This window comes from Pelobates fuscus, chromosome 9 (genome assembly GCF_036172605.1).
Source record: "Pelobates fuscus isolate aPelFus1 chromosome 9, aPelFus1.pri, whole genome shotgun sequence".
Taxonomy (NCBI): Eukaryota; Metazoa; Chordata; class Amphibia; order Anura; family Pelobatidae; genus Pelobates; species Pelobates fuscus.
In genome coordinates, this window is record NC_086325.1 from 103,292,001 (window position 1) to 103,316,004 (window position 24,004).

The window sequence follows — 24,004 nt, forward strand, 5'->3', positions numbered from 1 at the left end:
GGTCACTGGGGCTCTCCTGTGCTGTGGTTGTGTTCGGTGCTGTGGAGTAGACCCGCTTGCTGTTGCTTGTGTTGTCGTTCTCAGGCCTGTGCTGGGTCTGGTGGGAGCCCTCGGGCCCTTTCGAGCTGGCTTCCCTGTGTGGTTCGCTCGTGTCAGTTTGCGCGCGTGCGGGAGAGTCCTCCGTCTTCGGCGCCATCTTTGAGAGTTTGTCGGGTGGGTACTAGCGTGACTGTAGCTTGTGCTCTCATTTTTTCTGCCAGGAGAGTTTGCCGGTTCGTTGGCCTGCCGCTCTCTGCTCGCCAGTTTTGCCCAAAAGGCGTCGAATATGGCGTCCAGCTTAGCCAGGATGGGGTGCTTTGCCGTGTTGCAGTTGTGGCCACACGTGGCGTCCGCCTCTGGGAAGTCCCATGTTATAAGGGGCATCCTGCGAGACTCAGCTTTCCGTGCTTGCTGTAGTACTGTTGCCTTGGAAGGTTGGACCGGGATCACCCCCGCCGGTCCTGAGGGGGGGGAGCGGGTAGGCAATGGCTCCGTACCCCCAGCCTTTGGGCAAGGAGAGCGGCCGTCTCTCCCCAGCTCCTTCGGCCGTAGGCCGCAGCCTGCCTCCTGAGGTCCAGGGTTGCGGGAAAAACTCGAGTCTGGTGTCGGTAAGATTACCAGGGTGCCCCTAGCTTGGGTAGCGTGCCCCGGTCTCATTGCAGGCTTGATATCAGTGAGTTTTCCCCCTATAAGTAGCATGAGTTGCGGGAGCTCCTCCGCCATGCGACTATACAGCTTGCAGGTCAAGCCCCGCCCCCCTTGCCTATCTATTTTTGTTTGTATATATATATATATATATATATATATATGGGCTCATTTCATATATTTATCTTTATTCAATATTTATTTACACAGAGCTATTACAACATTTTTGCTGTAGCTTTTAAGGTATCCAAGAATGAAACAATTAAAATGATCTACAACAGAAATAAAATTGCATTCTCTGTGCATGTAATTGTAGATAAAAAAAAACCCCAACAAACTGCAAATTCTCTGTCTACAATCTTCTTTATGCTATGCAGAGAACAACAATTGCTATACAAATAAAGAAGAAAACATGGAATATTTAGTGTCCAGCTTTCAGGTATATGAAGCGTTGTTTTGCACCCTTGGGGTAACAGAAATCTGTACAGGAAATTTGCAATAGCTGTTTAGCTGGGAGTGCTGTTGGCATTTGGTAACTACGTGACCTTTGCTATGAAAAAACACATGTAATTCTAAAGAGGCGTTTCATTCTCTCAAAGGAATAGCTAGTGCTAGCTACTTATACAAACCAGAGAATACTAGTTGCAAAGGTTTAGAATTTAAATTTGTTTAATTGTCAACCTGGGTTGACAAAAGAGGAACCGATTGTGTTTTGTTGGCAAATGTTTTGATCTCCGGAAAATGACTCTAGGAAGGAAATGGAAGGATTGTGAAAAAAAAAAAAAAAAAACCATAACAGAATAAACTGTCACTTCCCCAAACTGAAATTATGTGTATCATAACATTGTAATCTGCTGGTTCTGCCTTTTCTCTCTCAGTCCCAGATGCATCCAAGATGAGATAGCTCTCATAAGATATGTTCCGTAAACTTGTCCTCTTCGTATACACTCTCAATTAGAGTTAGTTATTATTTTGTAGATTGTTGTGAATTCACCAGGGAATTTGGAATTTTAGGACAAATGACAGAATTGGGAGATTTTCTCAAAACAGAAATGTCTCCACTCAAAAGATAAATTCTTTGGTCAGCTCTCAACATTTCCCACTTTAGGGAATAGCAATGTTAGAATTACAAAGTTTATTCAATAAATGGGAATCATGGGAAATGACAACACCAGGAATACTGGGAATCATGGGGAAATGACAACACCGGGAATACTGGGAATAATGGGGAAATGACAACACTGGGAATCATGGGGAAATGACAACACCGGGAATAGTGGGGAAATGACAACACCGGGAATCATGGGGAAATGACAACACCGGGAATCATGGGGAAATGACAACACTGGGAATCATGGGAAAATGACAACACCGGGAATCATGGGGAAATGACAACACTGGGAATCATAGGGAAATGACAACACCGGGAATCATGGGAAAATGACAACACCGGGAATCATGGGGAAATGACAACACCAGGAATCATGGGGAAATTACAACATTGGGAATCATGGGGAAATGACAACACTGGGAATAATAGGAAAATAACAACACTGGGAATCATGGGGAAATGACAACACCAGGAATCATGGGGAAATAACAACACCGGGAATAATTGGGAAATTACAACATTGGGAATCATGGGGAAATTACAACACTGGGAATAATGAGAATATTACAACAATGGGAATCATGGGGCAATGACAACACTGGGAATAATGGGAATATTACAACAATGGGAATCATGGGGAAATGACAACACTGGGAATAATGGGAATATTACAACATTGGGAATCATGGGGAAATGACAAAACTAAGAATCATGGGTAAATGACAAAACTAAGAATCATGGGGAAATGACAACACTGGGAATAATAGGAATATTACAACATTGGCAATCATGGAAAAAATGACAAAACTAAGAATCATGGGGAAATGACAACACTGGGTGGGAATCATGGTAAAAATACTACACTGGGAACAATGGGGAAATTACAAGAGAATCAATATTATTAAGACAAACAAGCCAAGCCTAAAAAAATTATGTATTTTGTATATTCTTTAAAAATTGGTTATTTTGGACTACATTTTAAATTTTTCTAGTGAATTCTCCAGAAGTGTGGTCTTAACCTGCCTCTTGTGAATTTATATCGTAGTATAGCGGATGGTCTTTCTGTCTGTGCAGTGATATGAATACCAAGTTACTCCCTCATTAAGGCTAATGAAATGGAAGCATCCCCTTATTCCACCGGCACATAAATACATAAATGAAAAAACACAGATGATAAACACGAAATAACTCTTTAAGTGCCTGAAGACTGAGCAAATATTTGCAAGTGTTTCAATAGTCCTGCAATGGTTTGAAGTCACATGGACATAATAACTATGTACGCCAATACAAAGCAGGGCAAATGACATAAACAGAAAAAAAGGGCTGCCTCAGACCCTCAGTATACAGGTGGAGTACAAAACCAATCAAAAACAGCAACCAGCTCATTGCAATAGTTACACTAACATTTTGGGGCCCAATCTTGACTCCAGAATCAGGACCCTACTATTTACATACATAATGCAAAGGTAAGCTCTTCTTGATTTGCTCAGACAGAACTGGCTTTTGAGACACTCAAATTTAAAGGGTCAGTTTAATCAACATAAACACTTTTACGTTTAAAAGTGGTTGATCGTGGCAATGATTTACAAAACTGCTGCAGCTATAAACAACCCACTAGGGCTGTCAATCAAGCAGCCTATTAGATACTGGTTGCTTGAATGACTGTTGTTCCTATATGTGTGTGAGACATTCCTGAGCCACCTACTATGCATGTACAGTCCTTGACTTAACTGAGGCTAAAGCACAGCCGGGTTCATTAAATAGTATACCAGGCTCTGTCTACGCTGATAATATTGCTGCTATCAATTTGGAGAGTCTTTTAAATCATCCTATGTTATGATTTGAACTGTGTTTGGGGTAAACTACTTTTCCCACAATCCCCTGCTAGTCAGAGAATAATGGGATAAAATCTGTCCCCATACTGCAGCATTAGGTGACCCATGTTGGAGCATCTTATCATAGTGTGAGAGGGGTATGCCTGCAGCTGCAGACAGACCCATTAAAGAGCCACATGGCTAGGAACTTTATGAGTTGTATATTTTTTGTATATTTTTTATTTTTTACATATTTTAAAAATATTTATTTGAATGTAGGTCATGAAAAGTAACATGTGCTTTGTTAGGGTTCAATCCTGGTGGTGGTCACAACGATGTGGGATGAAGCATTGGATGGCTTTACTTGCTCATGGTTTGAGAGGAATTTACATTACTGTCAGATGGCATACACCATCTGACATCTTATTAGTCAGTAAGGAAGTACCACATTTTATTTACCACAGATTATAAACAGTACTGTGATGGCATATTCACTTTCTCAGTGTGTAATAGAGCACAGGACAACAGACAGAAATCTGGGATAGTGGGTGCATTGATCCCGTGGTAGATCAACATACCCAATATTAGTCCCAGATCCTGGAGACCAGTCACAAACTGAAACTCATGTTCTACTTCCCAGGTTGTTTTTTTTCTGTTTTTTTTTTTTTTTTTTTTTTTTTGTTTTGTTTTTTCTGTGGTGCTACTCAATGCATCAGTGGGCTGCTCCTCATATGCCCAACTCTCTCTGTCCTGCTTTCATATATCATAGTATTAGGAACTTGAGATCACCATCATTCCCTCATCCTAATTCCAAATATACAATGGGGGACATGTTAACAATAACACCAGCAGCAACAGAACCTGTACAGTGCAAAATATTAATGCTCCTTCCTAAAAAAAACAACAACAACACTATATCTCTCATGCCTAGACCCTACACCCTGCCTCATTTATTTAAGAAGGAATGTTCTAGATTCTAATTTTTTTCACCACTCTGAACGCCATGTGAAAAATTGGCCTCTGAAAGCAATGCACCTGTTTGTGTATGTGTGTATTAGTTAATCTCATAACAAAAGAATTACGGATTCTGTAAGATTTTCTAAAGAATCTGCTGTGTTGTTATGAATGGAATGTAAACCACGATCATGATTAAGGAAGAGCGGGACTCTGCAGCTAATCTAAAAATACACAGGGGTTTTTATAACAAAGGGAGGTGGCAGAACTGTGTTATTAAAAATGTCATTATATATAAAGTGTCAGTCTAAGCTCCATGTGCAATACTCTGTGCTGTAGTGGTTATGGTGCCAGGAATCTCTTGTCACTGATCACTGAAATAGTTTGAAACTCATCTGGGTTCCCACAGGCCAGATCTGTTTTCAGATACCCTAAAGCAGTCATTTTTATTTTGCACTGGATATACCAATTTTGTCCCTTTTCTGGCGGAATTCATTGGCTAAGAGCAGCAGCAGACCAATGAATTCCATCCAAAGACATTGTGAATTTCTGTTATCAGACATGTGCAATTCGTTTCGGTCCAAATTTCGGGCAATTTGGATGTTCGGATGCTTCCGAATGTCCGAAATGCCGAATTTTGGAATTGCCGAACTGAACCCAATTGCTGAATTTCAGAAGTGCCGAACCGAAGTGCCGAAGTGCTTCAGATTTCTGAAAAGTGGCAAAACAAGAGAGCGAGGAAAAATTACGTGAATGATGACAGAGGTAGGGTTAGGGGTAGGGTAGGGGTAGGGTTAGGGCTAAGGTTACGGGTAGGGTTAAGGAGCCTGAATTGCCAAAGTCCCGAACTGAAGTGCCGAAGTACCGAATTTCGAAAGTGCAGAACCACCGAGGTCCTAAATTGCCAAAGTCCCAAATTTCGGAAATGCCGAACCAAACCGAAGTGCCAAAGTGAAAAAAAAATTTTTCTTACCCGAATTTCTGAACTGAACCGAGTTTTTTGATCATGTACATCCCTATCAGTTACCAATGCCAAACAGCAGAGGAACTACCACCAGTGCGGTTGCACTGGGGACCACACGCTCAGGCGACCCATTGAGTGGCCCGTGTACTTAGAAGCACAAACTGAGCATGTATTATTAGGGGCCCTGTCAAGGTCTGCGGGCCCCTCTCATAGCAGCAGCAATGCTGATAGGAAGTGAGAGTCAGTGCCACACGGGAGGCAGAGCAAACATGAGGAGAAGAAAGCAGAGGGGAGGCTGCGCAAAGAGTTGCAGTCAGTCTTTGACTCCCAACAGCCTTAGGCAGCAGAAGCCACCCTCCTGTACCCAAAAGGTAGGAAACTGGAGGTTGGCTAAAATATTGACCAGTATGTGTGTCTGTAGGTCTGTATGTGGGTCTGTATGTCAGTTTGTATCTGTATATGTGTCATTGGGTTTTCCGTTTGTCTGTATTTGTGTCAGTGTATGTATTTGTGTCAGTGTATCTGTATGTGTGTCTGTATCTCTATGTATGTCAGTGTGTATATCTATGTGTGTCAGTGTTTGATCTTTGTGTCTGTGTATCTGCTGTGTGTCATTGTGCATCAGTGTATCTGTACGTGTATCAGCGTTTGTATCTCTGTGTGTATTTCTGTGTGTATGTGTATCAATGTGAGTGTGTATGGCAATGTATGTGTAGGTGTGCATAGATCTCATTTAAATGCCAACACTACACACAAATAAACTATTGTATTCAAACATCAACACTACATACAAACACAGATCTGATTTTAAACACCAACATTATAAATAAACACACCCCTGCATTTAAAAAAAGCAACACTACACACAAATACATGCCTGCATTCAAATGTCAACATTACATACAAAGCCCTACATTCACTGACACATACGCCATACAAAATCATGCTTACATTCAAACACACAAACACAGCTCATTGCTGAATGCAACCTTGCAAGGATGAGCAAATGGTAGATCATCAGCTGGCAAAGCATTGTGGGAGTTGTACGACAGATGGGGATCTACCTCTTGGCCATCCTTGGGATGGGAAACTCAAAAAATTCTTGCACCAGGGCCCTCTCTATGTTAGGGCCTACTGGTGCAAAAATGGATATTTCGACTTTAGCGATATTTGGAGAGGGAGCCAGGCTAGGATGTCTGGGGGACTTAGTTTTGTGTCAAACCATACTAACTAGATATATGGATTGAACCAGGGGACTCCTGGCACTGTACCACTACAGCATTCCATAGTGATTATGATGCTGAAAGTGACCATTTGAATGCAACATATTCAAGATAAAGCACAAAGAAGTCCCTGAAATAAAACATATCTGTTTCTTCTTCAGGGTGGAACACAACACTAGTGTTAAGAAATACAAAATTACACAATAGGAAGTGTATCAACTGGCAGAAAATGTTGCAAGACAAGTCAAATAATAAACAACTGTCTGTTCTATGATAAGTGATGAAGCATAAATTGTGCAAACCTTTCTAACCAGTGTTTACCCGTATTTTTATGCTATGTGGTTAGCAATCACATAATGTGACAAGACATTATCTTATATGAGATTCCACAAAACCCTTCACTATCGAGCATTTTAATTACACAGATCAGTCTTCAGCAGTTAACAGCCAACCGAAAATATACTCCTTTCTTCTATTTTTCTTTTTTTAAATTCACTTTGTCATTTAATAGAACACATTTTGTTGTTCATTCTGGGGGATGACATGTAATACCCCAAGTAACAGTGTTTTCCATTAAACCAGTTCACATTATAATAAAAATGACATGACCAAGCCCAAGTCTTAATGGAAACCTGTAACATTAGGAATTTAACCCCTTAGGGACCAAACTTCTGGAATAAAAGGGAATCATGACATGGCACACATGTCATGTGTCCTTAAGGGGTTAAACAACGCTAGAGTGTTTTATTAACTTCTTTCATATCAAGCCCCCGCTCCCCCCTCCTTTAATTAAGCAAAATAAAACATTTGACTTACCTAATTTTCCCGAAAATTATGAACTCAGCCAATACATTGCTTTCCTATCGGAAGCATTTGGATGCTAGTGCACATGCGTGACAATTGCCATGCTGCACCAATCGTCATCTGGTGATAGAGATGCACTTTTCACACTAGCAAATATGTACTGCTAATGTATGGCTCAATTCGAATGAACTGCTGCTTGTTGAATGGCGCAGACTGACTAATTAGGCTAATTATGTTACAATCAAAACACTTTTATTTTGTACTTTCACCTTGTGCAGGCTTTTCTCTGAGGGGGAAATAGAGGTCAAGTACTCTTTTCCACAAAGGAAAACATAGTGGGCCTTTTTTAGCTAAGTGAAACTTAGAGTGCAGGATTTCAAGATTCTTTCTATACAAAATTCCATAAAATAAAACCAAACAAGTACCACAAGACACTTTAATTTGACATCATCCCTGGTTACCTGATCTTGGCATTAGAATAGGCCACGTACATCGCTTCTTCAGAATGGGCATTAGAAATTTTAGAATCAGGAACCTTTAAAGTCTAAAGTTTGGCTTTATTTCCTCTTGTCTAGAATCTGAGAAAATAAGGTGTGTATGAAAGAATAACAGCACTCCACATCCAGGGCCAGATTAACAGCCACAGTGTCTCCCAATGTCCCTTAGTGTCTCACTGTCCCCAAGTGTCTGTCATAATGTCTTCCAATGTCCCGTGCCTCAGTGGCCCCATGTCTCATTGCAGCCTTTCCATTCCCCCCATCCCTCACTTCCCTGAGCTGTAGGCTGTCTATGCAGGGTGGGAGTTGCTGTCTGGACTCTCTGTAGCTGCTCCCCTGCGGATCAGTGAGTAGAGATAGGCAGGGAGGGATATGCTGGAACGTCCTATCCCTGTCTCTCTCCACACACAGCGACCCCTCCTGGCCAGTGCTGATATTGCATCATAATCTCTATTTATACTGAGAAAAATACCAGCATTTGTATCGCCAGTATGACTGCAATATTGGCACTGATATTGCAGCCTCAAATACTGGCTGTGCCAATAAAATAAAAGCCAGATGAAAAGAGTAGTGGAAGAGTACTGGAAAAGAGTTATTTTCCCCGAAAATAAGACCTACCCCGAAAATAAGCCCTAGCTGAATTTTCGGGGTGGGCTGCAATATAAGCCCTACCCCGAAAATAAGACCTAGCCATTTTACCTTTGCGGCCCGGCGGGTCTTCCTTCTTCTATGAGGAGGAGGGGGAGGAGCGTTGCGGGCCGCGGCATCGCGCAGCGTGATGACGACGTGCGCAGCGTAATGACGACGTGCGCAGCGCCGTCAGTCTGCCTTCACGGATCTTCAGCGGAAGGATCCATTCCGGGCGGTGAGGCACCCAGTGGTCGGACTCTTTGAACTGTGAGTAGATACCGGTATTTTATGTCTGGGACTTAATTAATTAAAGGGGGGGGGGTGAATTAATTAAAGGGGGAGTGAATTAATTAAAGGGGGGGTGGATTAATTAAAGGGGGGTGGATTAATTAAAGGGGTGGTGGATTAATTAAAGGGGTGGTGGATTAATTAGAGGGAGGTGGATTAATTAGAGGGGGTGGATTAATTAGAGGGGGTGGATTTATTAAAGGGGGTGGATTAATTAGAGGGGTGGATTAATTAGAGGGGGTGGATTTATTAAAGGGGTGGTGGATTAATTAGAGGGGGTGGATTTATTAAAGGGGGTGGATTAATTAGAGGGGTGGATTAATTAGAGGGGGTGGATTTATTAAAGGAGGGGTGGATTAATTAGAGGGGGTGGATTTATTAAAGGAGGGGTGGATTAATTAGAGGGGGTGGATTAATTAGAGGGGGTGGATTAATTAGAGGGGGTGGATTTATTAAAGGGGGTGGATTAATTAGAGGGGTGGATTAATGAGAGGGGGTGGTGGATTAATTAGAGGGGGTGGATTTATTAAAGGGGGGTGGATTAATTAGAGGGGTGGATTAATTAGAGGGGGGTGGATTTATTAAAGGAGGGGTGGATTAATTAGAGGGGGTGGATTTATTAAAGGAGGGGTGGATTAATTAGAGGGGGTGGATTTATTAAAGAAGGGATGGATTTATTAAAGGGGGGGTGGATTAATTAAAGGGGGGTGGATTAATTAGAGGGGGTGGATTTATTAAAGGAAGGGTGGATTAATTAGAGGGGGTGGATTTATTAAAAGAGGGGTGGATTAATTAGAGGGGTGGATTAATTAGAGGGGGTGGATTAATTAGAGGGGGTGGATTTATTAAAGGGGGTGGATTAATTAGAGGGGTGGATTAATGAGAGGGGGTGGATTTATTGAAGGGGTGGTGGATTAATTAGAGGGGGTGGATTTATTAAAGGAGGGGTGGATTAATTAGAGGGGGTGGATTTATTAAAGGGGGGTGGATTTATTAAATGGGGGTGGATTAATTAAAGGGGGGGTGGATTAATTAAAGGGGGGGTTCAATGTACATACCGGTACCGTAAATAAATAAGCCCTACCCTGAAAATAAGCCCTAGTGTGTTTTTTGTGACTAAAATTAATATAAGACCCGGTCTTATTTTCGGAGAAACACGGTATATATTTTTTTAAATCAATGGGCCTATTCCAGAGCCTGGGCCTGGACCTGGGCCTGGAGCTGCAGCTCCATCAGCCCTTATGTTAATCCAGCCCTGTCCACAGCAATAACACTTACTGTATCTTAATTAATTTGTGTAAGTAAAGAAATAATATAACTTGCTTACTCAGAATATTTGCAGTGTTCGGAGGTATGATGATATCCTATCCAAGCACACTCTGCCCAATTCAGTAAACACAGAAATGTCGACATCAGAACCAGCTGTGGTTCCCTTAGCTTATGAGCCTGTACAATAGATCAGGTCACCGAAGGTACAGTACTCCAATAACTCAAAGTTTATATAAGTTCCTAGATCCTATTTTAAAACTCCCTGCGACTGTTCAAAAGAGACTCCCTCCAACTGTACGAAGATGTATGAGACTCCCTCCAACTGTACGAAGATGTATAGACTATATAGATGATATTCAGCAACATTTTTAATTTTATTTAAAACTATAAAGGAGCTAAAATGTTTTGGAATGGATCTCCCTTAAGACAAATTCCTTTTTTCACTCTGATCCCATTCTAATAACTTTGCCTGGAGTCTGTACATGTTGGCTATGAAATGCTGGACACACAAAGTGTTACCCCTTTGCTAAAGCAGGTGTAACATCATCTCCAGCATCGTACTTGGGGCATCATTGGACACCCCAGAACAGTTTCAGACTGGCTAATATCAATGCTCCCCAATGAATGGCCAGGTGGATCAACATCAGGACCCAGATAAGAGGGCGAACCTACTTAAAGGGAAGCTATAGTCACCAGACCCACTACAGCTTAATGTAGTGGCCCTGGCTGGAGTGGCTGCTATAGAATGTCCCTGCAGGCTCTTGATGTAGACGCTGCCTTTTCAGAGAAAATAAAGTGTTTACATTGCTAGCTAGTAACAACTTTAGTGGCAGTCACTCAGACGGCCACTAGAGGTGCTTCTTAGTTTGGTGCATAGAGACAGTAAACGCTCCCCATAGAGATGAATTGCTTTAATGCATCTCTATGAGGAGATGCTGAATGATGCTGAGTTCTGCTGCACACGTGCAATAACTTCCCCATAGGAAAGCATTGGTTTGGCTGAGGTCATCGGCGCAGCAAAGTCAAAAAGATAAGTTTAATCACCTCTTCACTGCAATCTGTGGGGTGGGAGGGTGGACCTAAACCATTAAATCTTGTACTTACCTGCAGGAACACCAGTCACAGCATTTTTAGATATAATTATCTTCTATGTCATTCACTTAGTAATGGTTTTCCTAAGCACAATGTTTTCAAGTATTTACACCAACTCTGCTACTATTACTTCCCTGGTGTATGACCTGAAACTAGGGACATTTTTCATGTTTATAAAGTCTGTAAGACCCTTTTACTTTATCTTTATTTTGTGCTTAATGAGCTACTTGTACAATGCTAATAGCATTAACATCCACACTATTCAATCATAGCACAGTTTACTTCAGGTTCTTAGCTGATGCTATTTAAACACAGTGACAATAAAATCAAATATACCCACTGCATCTACTATACCTGCATTATGTCATAGGAGCACTTACTTTTGGTGACATAGTTCACTTTAGATCAAAGCATTTCCCTTTCTAAGGTTCAATGTCTGCCTGAGCTTTGACAGTCCATATCAAATTCCAAACCCAAACAGCATGTTTTACAAATTCGTGTCAATAAACAATAAATTTGGAACTTAAAATGTTGTGTTCTGCTTCTAGCCATGACTTTAAAGTGACTTGCCACTTCAAGCCTAAATGTGTCCATGGCATGTTCATTTGGGGGTGTATTTGTACTTGCCAGGGTTGAAATTCCGTTCACCATTGGTCAAGTGAAAACTTAAAGGATAAAGGATCACTATAGGGTCAGGAACACAAACATGTATTCCTGACCCTATAGTGTTAAAACCACCATCTAGCCCCCCTGGGCCCCTCATGCCTCCATAAATATAGCAAAATCGTATTGTATTCAAGCCTGGAGCTGTAACTCTGCATGCTGTTTGCCTCAGAAAAACAAGCAGTCTGCTGACATCATCAGAAGTGGTAGCCTGATCCAATCAAAGTGCTTCCCCATAGGATTGGCTGAGACTGACAAAGAGGCAGATCAGGGACAGAGCCAGCACAATTCAAACACAGCCCTGGCCAATCAGCATCTCCCCATAGAGATGAATTGAATCAATGAAACTCGATGAGGAAAGTTCAGTATCTGCATGCAGATAAATGCAAGTAAATGATTGTCTTCTGGAGAATTGATAAAAATCTTTATTTAGAAAATAAATATTTTCCCTTAAAACACTAAACCTCCCAGCAAACACGTGATTCATTTTTTTGGTTATCTATGTACTAATTGTGTAACATGGTGATCTGTTCATTTTGTTTTCTTACTGTTGTACCAAAATCACTAAAAGGAGGGATTCACAGGGCCTTTTTAGTTTTATTTTTTAATGACCTCTATAGTAGCTCTTAGTTGCTGAATGAAAAAAATAATATTCCTTAAAGGGATACACTAAGCACCATAACCACTACAGCACTCTATAAGGGTCATGATTCCTGGAGACCCTGGTGCCATCCCACAGTAAGCTGTCAAGCCATTTGCTCTCTCAGGTGTCCACAGTAATTTCAGCCTGCAATTCTGTGAACAGAATTGCATATATCCACATTAGCATATACCAGTGCATAGCAGCTTTGGACTTTATTAATGGACTGCGAGCATTTAGCGTATGGATAGCACTTTAGCATATCACTGCAGAGTGAAAAGGCCTGTGGATATTTGGGTTCTGTAGTTGTTATGGTGCTTAATGTCCTTTAATGTAAGCAGGTATACTTTTATTAAATGCAAAATGTTGTAAGATGTTTTTTAAATATGCCTTTATTGTTATATGTTTGTGTATTTTACCAAGTGTATGTAATGGTGGTGGGCAATATATGCAAGGAATGGAGTTATTAAAACGAGTGTTGTCAGGGAGGAGGAAGAGGTGCATATTTAAGTAAGATGTTTTGCAAATAAAAATGCTTTAGAGTAAAACTAGATATTGTATTTGCTTAACATTTTTAGAAACCACCAAAAGGTGTACAGTCATGTGGATTATAGTAAAGAGAAACTACAAAATGTGTCTAAATGTAGAAGGCATGTGTAAATGTTAGTAGTATAAGAATATATAGCCATTGGTCACAAATGTAGAAGAACAGATACAGGAGTCACGACTCACCAAGGCTTATCCATTGTTATAAGGTCTTGATGATGATTTTTGTATCTCTTTGGTTTCAATGGAAATGGAGAGCTGTAATCATACTTAATTGGTGGTTCATGTAGCTATTAAACTCTTCACTGCCAAGTACATTTTATTTTAAAACTAATGCATAACATTTATTCAAAACATCGGATGCATTGCTGGCACAGAAATTTAGGACAAAACAGTATTTTGCCCACAGATTGGGGTTGAGCGATACATAAAAAAAGTTAATGTTGAAACTATTTATTCTTTACAGCAATTAAAGTCACCTGAACAACTTTAGCTTAACCCCTTAAGGACACATGACATGTGTGACATGTCATGATTCCCTTTTATTCCAGAAGTTTGGTCCTTAAGGGGTTAATGAAGCAGTTTTGGTGTATAGAACATGCCTCTGCAGCCTCACTGCTCAATCCTCTGCCATTTAGGAGTTAAATTCCTTTGTTTATGAACCCTAGTCACACCTCCCTGCATGTGACTTGCACAGCCTTCCATAAACAATTCCTGTAAAGAGAGCCATATTTAGGCTTTCCTTATTGCAAGTTCTGTTTAATTAAGATTTTCTTATCCCTTGCTATGTTAATAGCTTGCTAGACCCTGCAAAAGCCTCCTGTATGTGATTAAAGTTCAATTTAGAGATTGAGATACAATTATTTAAGGTAAATTACATCTGTTTGAAAGTGAAACCAGTTTTTTTTTTTCATGCAGGCTCTGACAATCATAGCCAGGGGAGGTGTGGCTAGGGCTGCATAAACAGAAACAAAGTGATTTCCTAAATGACAGTGAATTGAGCAGTGAAATTGCAGGGGAATGATCTATACACTAAAACTGCTTCATTTAGTTAACCCTTTCAGGACCGCTGACGGTTCAGGACCGTCAGCGGTAAAACGTGCGTTTGGACCGCTGACGGTCCTGAACCGTCATAACGGTCTGGGGCTACTTACCTGATCGCCATCGGTCCCACGGCGGCGATCAGTGCTCCACCCGGTCCAGGGGGGTTGCCTGTCTGCCCGGGCAGTCCCCCCTCGGCAGATCAGGACCCCACGGCCATGTGATCACTCGATCACATGACCGCAATAGGTGTCTGTGTATCTGCCTGCAGGGGGACTGTCTGTGCTGACAGGCAGTCTCCCTGCAAGTGAAAAATCCAAAAAATAAAGTAAAAAAAAAAAAACTGTGTAAAATCAGTGTAAAAAAAAATAAATAATATGTGTATATATATATATATATGATATATATATACATGTATTATATCTATATATAATATATGTATATGTATCATATATATAATGTCATATTAAGTGTATTTTTATATTTATATATACGTATATTAATATAAAAATACACTTATATTTAAATTACACACGAATATATACAATATATATATATATATATATATATATATATATATAATTGCTATATATATGGTATATATATATTATTATAAAATACAAATAATATGTTAATAAAAATAAATAACAAAAAATAAAAATAATTTTTAATAATTATAAAAAAATATTTATATATGCAATTTTTTCTAACAGTATTTTGATATATATATATATATATATATTTATATCAAAATATACTTAGAATGTAATGATATATATATCTATGTATAAATAAATAAATAAAAACAATACGAAATATACATATGTCCATATACATAATTACATAAATAATTTCATAAATATACACGTAGACGTCAAATATATAAATATGTATATATATTAAAATTCTACATGTGTATTTATGTAATATTTTTACCTAATTAAGTAATTTTAATGATTGCAATTTGAGGGACCTGCCTGCCAACCCAGGCCGAAAGTCCAGATAATTTAATATGCTAGCACTGTGTTTAACCCTGTAACTTTCTATGACACCCTAAAACCTGTACATGGGGGTACTGTTTTACTCGGGAGACTTCGCTGAACACAAATATTAGTGTTTCAAAACAGTAAAACATATCACAGCGATGATATTGTCAGTGAAAGTGAAGTTTTTTGCATTTTTCACACACAAACAGCACTTTCACTGAGGATATTATTGCTGTGATACATTTTACTGTTCTGATACACTAATATTTGTGTTCAGCGAAGTCTCCTGAGTATAACAGTACCCCACATGTAGAGGTTTTATAGTGTTTGTGAAAGTTACAGGGTCAAATATAAGGCTTGATTTTACTTTTTTTTTTTATTGAAATTTGTCGGATTGGTTAGGTTGCCTTTGAGAGCGTATGGTAGCCAAGGAATGAGAATTAGCCCCATGATGGCATACCATTTGCAAAAGAAGACAACCCAAGGTATTGCAAATGGGGTATGTTCAGCCTTTTTTAGTAGCCACTTAGTCACAAACACCGGCCAAAGATAGCGTTTCTTGCATTTTTAACACACAAACAAATATAAATGCTAACTTTGGCCAGTGTTTGTGACTAAGTGGCTACTAAAAAAAACTGGACATACCCAATTTTGAATACCCTGGGTTGTCTACTTTAAAAAAATATGTACATGTTAGGTGTGTTTCGGGGATTTATGACAGATAACGGTGTTACAAGGTCACTATTGATACATTTAAAATATATATATATATTGAAACAGCAATTTCCTACTTGTATTTATAGGCCTATAACTTGCAAAAAAAAGCAATAAAGCATGTAAACACTGGGTGTTTTTAAACTCGGGACAAAATTTTGAATCTATTTAGCAGTTTTTTTCATTAGCTTTTGTAGATAAGTAAAAGATTTTTCAAGTAAAAGTCCAAAAACATGTTTTTTTTTTTAATTTTTCACCATATTTTTTTTTTTTTTTTAAATACAATATTGGACATAATACAAATAATGGTATGTAAAGAAAGCCCCTTTTGTCCTGAAAAAAACAATATATAACTTGTATGGGAACCGTAAATGAGAGAGCGGAAAATTACAGCTAAACACAAACACCACAAAAGTGTTAAAACTGCTCTGGTCCTTAACGTACAAACATCGCAAAAACAGGCCGGTCCTGAAGGGGTTAAAGTAATTTAGGTGACTATAGTGTTCCTTTAATTTTTTTGGCAAGGGGGTGGGGGGGAGGAGATAAAAAATGTATACACAATATATTTTTCCTTAACTTGCACAAGGTCTGCAATAAATCAGAATTGTCAAATTACCAGGGGAGGATTGCAACTTTTGGCAACCTCCATCAGTATGACCCGCACAGTATGCCGGAACATTCACCAAGATCTGTTCATACCTAAGAAACTCTGACTCTGGTTCCCACTGACTCCATTCATGTCATGAATGACATGATCACTGTCTCATCTCAACCCATGGTCAATAGCAAACATGCTCAGGGACATCATACATCATACCGCAGCCCACCAGGAAATATACCAGTAGACTTCTGCAGAAATGTGCAGGCAATTCACCTTCTTACTTTTTCATAAGAATACACTGTCATTTTAGTGGTGTGGGTGGGTGCATGGCCATGGGTGGGGCCGTTGTGAGAAATTTTAGATGACTTAATAATAACAATTTATGCAACTAAAATGGAATTTGGAACAAGAACGATGTATCTTATTTACACAGAGTGATTTCTAAACACTTTTATTGTATTTTAAAGACACATTACTTTGAGCATTATTGCTGTGGAGCTCTGTTATACACTCAGACACACCAACAATATGGTGCTCCTAGAAAGGAGGGACATTATAATAGAAAATAGTTATTTGTCCCAAAATAGGGATTACACCTCCCAAATAGGGAAACTTACGTGGTGTAAGAATGGCTGACCTCCTTGGAGCTCCCCCTTGTGGTCAGACAGGTCTGGTCTTTTATACATGTTTTACCTTTTGATCTCTTCCCCTATACCAGAATATACTGCAAGAAGTGACCAGTTAGGGTGGATTCTTGGGTAGGTTGAGAATTCCTCAGGTTTGGGACCGGATGGTTTGATTAAACAAATACTTGCACTGTTACAATAAGATTTTAGTTACTCTGACATTCTCTGATCTCCTGATAACATGCATGGAAAACTGGTTGGCAGGAGAACTGCTGGAGGGATGTAAGCTATTGTTGTTTAAAATGGGTGCTGTAAAAAGCAACTGAAAGCTTTGATAATTATCACACTGTTCTCAAGTAGGTGATCCAATGCTGTGAAACCAGTCATAAACACAGAAAGTTATACAATATTTCAATGTCTTACAGGATAAACGTGGAAGGCTTGCAAATGATGTAGCACATCGGCAGCTTTTGCAAGCTGTCTTTTTATACACTCCCAAAGAAAAGATGCGGAAAGAAATACATGCATGTTTTCTTTGGGGTATATCTACTAAATAGTTTTTAAAAATTTAAATACATTTCAATGGAGTGTTCTTTTAACATATTACATATGTTTAATATTATGGTATAATATTGAATATTGGATTATTGACAGACCTAGGCATTATAATACATAATTATAAATACTGGGTAGTATTCATCATGATCCATATATTTTAGAGGAACATTTCCACCTCCTGTCTTCCTTCCTCTCAAAGCTCAAGTTTTCAAAAGATTCAGGATGGCGGCTGATATAACCAGAATATAAAAAACTCTGTAGTTCCACATTGTTAGCACTTGTTCTTTTAATTTAATATGTTGTGGTGTTGTCTGGACATTTTCACAGGTATAACGATGCCCTGAATATATTCTGTTTACCAGAAACCATCAAAATTTCAACATTTTAGCACAACCAAATATCTAACTAAACATTATCTTGGTCCTGCTGTTGTTTAGAATCCCTTCTAGTTTCATATATTTTAATCTACATGCTTTGCCGAGCAAAACCAGACAAATGTAATTCACAAAGTAAGTTAACACCGACAGTACCGTATGCGTAGCGCATGTACACGTAAGGCACTAGAGAAAACACACATGTACTTGTGCAAATAGACTCCATTGATGCCCAAGTGTGCGCAAGGGGGATGTTGAAGTCACCCAGAACACAGTAGTGCAGTAGAGGCAAGAAAGCTTTTTACTTTTAACCTCTGATTTATTCATCCAAGTAAATGCAGCAATATAATTTACTACATAGTTAAATAATCAGAAAAAAGATTTGCGTCCATCACCCAAGTGCGAGAGTATTACATCTACATAGCATATGGGAAATTAAAAAAAAAACTTGCCCTGCACACAGCAGCTCTGAAAGATTCTCTCAGAATACCTTTATAAACATACAAGTAAACACAGACAGCAACACCAGTTATCCATCTTTTCAACTCTCATTGCTGTAGGCTCCTGCTGCCTCAATCAGTAACACTTTTGTAGTTTGTATAGGCTACAGAGACAGTGTTAGTCACTATTGCGTCAACTAATCACATCACATATTTGATATGACCTATTATACACATTACTTAATAATTGCTGTGCGTTTTAGCTGCAAATGTTTTCACTTAAGCACAACAATGACACAAACATAGAATTGGTTATTCATGAGATGCTAATGACAAATAACTAATCCTACTCCTCTTCCAGAATCCCAAACCAGCTGTATTACACATTGCTTTATACTACAGTTGTATTACACATTGCAAATTACAACAAGATATACAACCAATGGAGTGGGTTACACATATACTTGTACATTTTAGACATGTGCAATTCGTTTCGGTCCGAATGTCCGAAGTGCCGAATTGCCGAATTGCCGATGTCCCAAATTTCCAAAATTGTCGAAGTGCCGAAGTGCCGAAGTGCCGAAGTGCCGAAGTGTCGAAGTGCTGAAGTGCCGAAGTTGCCGAAGTTCCGAAGTGTGAAAGTGCCGAAGTTCCGAAGCACAGTATTGCCTAAGTACTAATATACTTACCCAGTGAAAGAAGAAAAATTTTACATTGTATACAATTTTAAACAAAAAGTATACAACCATAGCCAGGATTCACCTGTAAGCATTTGCAACACTTACAACAATCAAGTAACATACATTCATATAAAATGTAAGTTACTTGGCCAGTCAGTTTAATGACAGGAATGAATAAGTAGATAACTCCCTAATTCCCACGGTATTAGGGAGCTATCTACTAAAAGGCTGAAAGACCTAAATTGGTGTTTCAGCCAAATTTACTAATACTAAGTAAAGATTACTTAGTATTAGTAAATTATGCCCCTACTTGCTATAGCGCGAGTAGGGGCATGTCTATTAAATAGTGAGCAGCCTGTGGCTGCTCACTGTAACCAAAAAAAAATAAGCCCCCCCCGGCCCCCACCCCTGAGCGGCGGGTGGGGGCCCTAATGTAAAATAATGGGGGGGGGCCTATTGTCCGCCCCCAGGCCCCCACTCAGGGGTGGGGGCCGGGGGGCACTATTTTTTTTAAAACAGTGAGCAGTCACAGGCTGTGCACTGTTTACTAGACATGCCCCTACTCGCGGTATAGTGAGTAGGGGCAAAATTTACTAATACCAAGTAATTTTTACTTAGTATTAGTAAATTTGTCTGAAAGACCAATTTAGGTCTTTCAGCCTTTTGGTAGATAACTCCCTGATACCGTGGGAATTAGGGAGTTATCTACCAAGTGGCTGCAAGAGAAGTCCCGAGGTGCCGAAGTCCCAAAATTCCGAAATGCCGAAGTGCCGAAGTTCCGAAGTGCTGAAGTGCCGAAGTTGCCGAATTTCCGAAGTGTCGAAGTGCCGAAATGCCGAAGTTCTGAAGTGCTGAAGTGCCGAAGTTCCAAAGTTGCTGAAGTTCCAAAGTTGCTGAAGTTCCAAAGTCTTGAAGTGCCGAATTGCCGAAGTCCCGAATTGTGAAAATCCCAAATTTCGGAATGCCGAACCAAATTTTTTTCCCATGCACATGCCTAGTACATTTTAAATAAACAGAAACAGTTGTAATTGTAACGGGACATATTCAGAAAAAATCCTCTCCTATGGAATAGCTTGCCTACTGCCATCAGACTCTCCCCTAGTCTTCAATCATTTAAGAAGGGCCTTAAAACCCATCTCTTCAGGAAAGCTTATGGCGTCCCAGAGTAATCTCTACCTTACATACCTGTCTCTTGCTCTCTCCTATGGGACAGTGCTTTGCTCTCTCCTCCAGCTCTGCTTCACTCCTCCTTGATATTTCCTGTCCTAATGTTTTTAATACCCCACCTCCTATAGTCTGTAAGCTTGTTTGAGCAGGGTCCTCTTCAACCTATTGTTCCTGTAAGTTTTCTTGTAATTGTCCTATTTATTGTTACATCCCCCCCCTCTCAAAATATTGTAAAGCGCTACGGAATCTGTTGGCGCTATATAAATGGCAATAATAATAATAATTATAAACAATTAATGATTTAGTTATGTAAATATTTCACATAATATTGTATCTTACATTAACTTCTTACATGATGATTTAATAGATTATAGTACCAGTACCAGTGAACTAATAGTGACTGTTTAGGAGTATATGCAGATTTCTTAGACGCTGTGGCGAAACCAACCTCGCCACTGTGAACTGGAGAAGCCTGGTTGCTAACCTCCTGCCCAGTGATTATGGCCCTGGACTATATTGCCCTGTAAAACTTACATTTGGGTGTGGCGAAACCGACCTCGCCACGTGTCCTTGGAGGGGGCTGATTGCCCGCCTCTTGCCTTTGGACTATGGACCAGACTTTATGGGAATGTGATACCCCAGATAGCCATACCATGGAGCCTATTCATATAATGAAAGACTATGGGAAAGACTTTAGCTCCATGGCAATTGTACTGTGTGAGTAGGATCTGCGCGCTATTCGGTAGTTTTGTGCGCGCAGATCCCAGCTATCTGGGGATAGGTGAAATGTCTGTGTGTTATGTGTAAATATGACATTATGTATTTTAAAGTGTTTTATGTCGTTTTGCAACCATGTGGTTAATGGAGTCTGCCTCTAGTCCTGGATAATTGGATTACTTCTCCAATTAACTCCAGGGCAGAAGGGAGGAAACCAGGGTGCATTGTGGGGATGTTTTTCTACCAGCCAGGAGGGACAAAAGATACTTTTAGTAACTTTTGAACCCCTGGTCGGATTCATGCCATTTTTTAATATGTTGTTCCCCTGAATGGATTGATTGTGGATATGTATTTTTATGGGAATGTGATGTATGGTTTTAAAGTTATGAAAGTTGTGTAAAAGTATATTTTACACTGTATGCATAATGGGATTATGTGTCACACTAAGGGGAGGGGATGTGTGGGAGGTAACATCTATGTCATTGGTTCTTTTATGCCTCCCCCTGGGTGTGGCCTGTATGTGTGAGTTGGAAATAAAAGCCAGGCTGGATGAGCCAGTCCAGAGTTCCTGTTTTACCCTCAAAGTGATGTGTCGTCTCATTATTGGGGGGAAGGATTTATTGCATGCTGTTCCAGTTGACTGCTAGGAGTACAAGCCTATTCGTATGGTTCCTATTCAATGGTCAACAGCATTCATATGCTTGGGAGAATTTAAAAGGTTTCTCGGATTCAGTGTTCGTGTGTCTCCAGTCGGGAGAATGGTGTTTGCAGTAGCTGCCTGTGCATCTGTAAAGGGGATTATCGCCTAAACTGGGTTTTATCCTCGTGTAAGTGAAACGGTCCGTTACAGATGCCTTTCACAGAACCAGGTGATCAAACAGCTATAACAGATTACTACTTTTATGGCACATGTACGCATTCATTACGAGTCATTATAATCTAGTTTTTTATTGTATTTTAGTCCGTCTTGAGCTGTTTTATATTCAGACACACCAGCAATATGTAGCTCCTATAAAATAGTGACATTAGGAGCAAAAAGAAATAGGACAGAGGAATTTTGACTCAAAATCGGGACTGTCCATCCTAAACAGGGACACTTGAGAGATATATTCTATGATTATATGATGATTACTATAACTAGTTTCTTCATATTATTAGTTTAAGGTGGGCTGTGACCAGGGCAGAGGCAGAATGGATATTCACAGGGCCCCAGATGAAATAAGAGATCAAGGGGACCCCCTCTGGTGCAAAGATTTTTTTTTCACTGGTACTTAGTGAGGCTGGGTATCTACTCTGCACCTCCGCCGGGTGCAGACCAAGTGTAACTCTCTTGCAAGCTCCAGCACTTACAGTGTCAGAGCATTACTACGGTAACCTGTAGGAAGGCTCTGGATAGTTGGAGATGGGGAGACAGCTACTCATGGTCTGGACCCAGCAGAGATGAAGACCAAAAGCTGCTTGGTTCCCCACCTACCCCAGCATGAGAGCGAGGCAGACTGTCTGGAGGCTTGCCCAGTTTGCTGCCAGGTGGTGTCCCCCTCCTAGTGTTGGGCCCTCGGTCCATGACCAAATGCCTGATGGAGCAGACTGCCCCTTGACCAGCGGCTGATCCAGAGTCCTAATTTGGGAGAGGCACTGCTGGAATTAGTATCAGATTTTATCTTTAGAAAATGGACACATTAATGGTAATTTACTAAAGTGAAAATTGTTGGGAACTCAAAATGAATTCAAAGTAAACTCCAAATTAAAGGTCAAAGGATTTCTGACAATTCTCACTTTAGAAAAGATCCCTGAAACATTTCCACAAACACTGATACACACACTTACAGTGACAATTACCTACATCTAAACTATCTACATCAACAGGATTCATACACATGCCCAAATGCAGTTGCATACATCCACTGACAGACAGATACAAAACAGGTTGATATATGCAACATGGATACAGGCGATTGGTTGTCATTCATTCAGCCCAGGCTGCAAGCTAGACATACACGCCCCTGACTTCTTGGAGAGTAAATGTGCCATGATACTCTTCCCTGGATCCACCACTGATTGTGACCTATAAATTATGTACACACAATAACATTTTACATTCTCTGTGTTTATAGCTGCTGCTGTTCCTGTGGACCATTCCAAGTCAGCAAACTGGCAGCAACAACCAGTGAATGTATTTTTATCTTCTAAACGGCCTCCTTGTGTCGAAGAACTTCATCAAGAGGCAGAACTCAACTTGCAGAGTCTTCTTCAAGGTAAGAATGCAAGTCATGGCTTTTTCACAATGTTCTTAGACCAAGGGTGAATTTTATGAATAAATGACACATGCCCATTCACAAAGTTATTCCTGACTTTACAGAGGTCCCTTCTCAGGCCCTGTCCCTTTACACAGCCCTCCTCACCCCCCTCCTAAGCTCCTGTCCCTCTTCCTCAGCCCTGTCCACCTCAGTCCCTTTCCTAAGCAGCCCCTGCCCCCCCTCCTAAGCCACTGTCCCTTTCCTAATCCCCTGTCCCCCTCAGCCCCTGTCCTTTTCCTCAGCCACTGTCCCTTTCCTAAGCCCCTGCCCCCCTCCTAAGCCACTGTCCCTTTCCTAATCCCCTGTCCCCCTCAGCCCCTGTCCTTTTCCTCAGCCACTGTCCCTTTCCTAAGCCCATGCCCACCCTCCTAAACCACTGTCCCTTTCCTAATCCCCTGTCCCTTGCCTCAGTCCCTGCTCCCCCCCCCTCCCCCCAGCTCCTGTCCACCTTACTCAGCCAAGTTGTTTTCATCTGAAATTCGAGATGACAGTTGCGCTGGAGGCTTCAGATATTGGATTCCATAGCTATGCACCATGCGTCAATGGGGATCCACCTTGTCTATTTGCGTACTTTAAATGCTTGACCCTAATATGTGCTACATTTGAGGACCTAAGAAAAAGAGG

At 40.3% G+C, this 24,004-nt stretch overlaps 1 protein-coding gene across 2 annotated transcripts in view; it reads left to right on the top strand.

Annotated features, from left to right (window-relative positions):
* Window positions 1–24,004, top strand: part of NHSL2 (NHS like 2) — a 154,260-nt gene that overhangs the window by 72,954 nt on the left and 57,302 nt on the right. For both annotated transcript variants that reach the window (XM_063432244.1, XM_063432245.1), the window contains exon 2: window positions 23,198–23,338. In XM_063432244.1, coding sequence (XP_063288314.1) covers window positions 23,198–23,338 — 141 coding nt within the window. The remainder of the gene's footprint in view (window positions 1–23,197; window positions 23,339–24,004) is intronic.